General features: G+C 47.3%; 1 protein-coding gene across 1 annotated transcript in view; it reads right to left on the bottom strand.

Annotated features, from left to right (window-relative positions):
* GON4L (gon-4 like) overlaps positions 1-1,178 on the bottom strand; it is a 32,261-nt gene that overhangs the window by 10,995 nt on the left and 20,088 nt on the right. The window contains 2 exon segments of the mRNA XM_029958146.1: positions 2-48; positions 655-854. Coding sequence (XP_029814006.1) covers positions 2-48; positions 655-854 — 247 coding nt within the window.

The following is a 1,178-nucleotide window of genomic DNA, read 5'->3' as shown; positions in this document are numbered from 1 at the left end:
ATCTTCTGCCAGCTGCTTCAGCTCCTCCTGGATGGAGGGCAAGCTCGCCTGAGGGAGCAAGGATTTATTAGGATTTGTTATTTACGGGCTGTTCCCGCATTCCCACCTTCCCACAGCACCACAGAAGGGGACAGAGAGCAACCTGCCTTTGCAAGTGGGGTTTTATTTACTTCATACTGCTCTACATTGCTTAATATTGCTTTAAATTCATGAGCCTTTAAAAGACTCTGAGATCCTGAGAGAAACAACCAAATTATTGAGAGATCCTGAGAGAAACAACCAAATTATTGAGAGATCCTGAGAGAAACAACCAAATTATTGAGAGATCCTGAGAGAAACAACCAAATTATTGAGGGACCCTGAGAGAAATAACAATAAATTGCTTCATAAAGTTTGCTTTAGTAAACGTGGGATTTTGTGGGAAGGAAAATTCCCCCTGGAGCAGTGGGTGCTCAGGAGAACTGGATTTTATGGCATCTGAGTCCAGTTCCTTCCCCAGACACTGCTCGTCCTCCTCCAGGCCTCCAACTCCTTGGAGGAAACCCAAGGGAAAACCCCTGAGGAAAACCCACAAGAAATGCAAGGAAAACCAAGGAAAACCCCCAGGAAATCAACCCCACAGCGATGCAGAACGTGAAGGGGATGGAGAAGCACCTTCAGCCAGAAGGGCAGGCGATGCTCTTCCCTCTCCACGGGCGGTTTCCACTCGTGGGGCTGGATTTCCTCGCAGCACTTCACCAGCACAGGCAGCTGCTTTGTCTTCTTGTAGTACTGTGAGGAGACAGGAGGGAATTCCAGACAATTCCACCCGTCCAGGGCGGGGTGGGGGACAGAGACTGTGCAATAAAGTGATTCTCATCACTCCTTTAACAAGGTTCCACCCACAGGAACATGAAAAATCAACCCCCAAGGCTGAAGCAGAGCTCTCTGCCACCCTGGCTGCCCTCAGAGAGAGCAGGAGGTCGTAGATGATGTCCAGGAAAACTTGGTTTAAGTGTTTCTGGTCCTTCCTGTCTCTCCAGCAGCACGACAGGATTATTGCCCTGCTGGACCTTCACCTGCAGGCAGCACTTTTGTGCCACTCAAAAGGTTATATTTATTATATTTTGCTCCTCAAAAACTTGTATTTATTACACTTTTGCTACTCTAAAAGTTGTATTTATTACACTTTTGCTACT

Source organism: Manacus vitellinus, unplaced genomic scaffold (genome assembly GCF_001715985.3).
Source record: "Manacus vitellinus isolate BGI_N305 unplaced genomic scaffold, ASM171598v3 scaffold_142_pilon, whole genome shotgun sequence".
NCBI classification, from domain to species: Eukaryota; Metazoa; Chordata; class Aves; order Passeriformes; family Pipridae; genus Manacus; species Manacus vitellinus.
The sequence above is the reverse complement of the archived record's forward strand: the minus strand, read 5'-3'. Positions and strand labels throughout refer to the sequence as shown.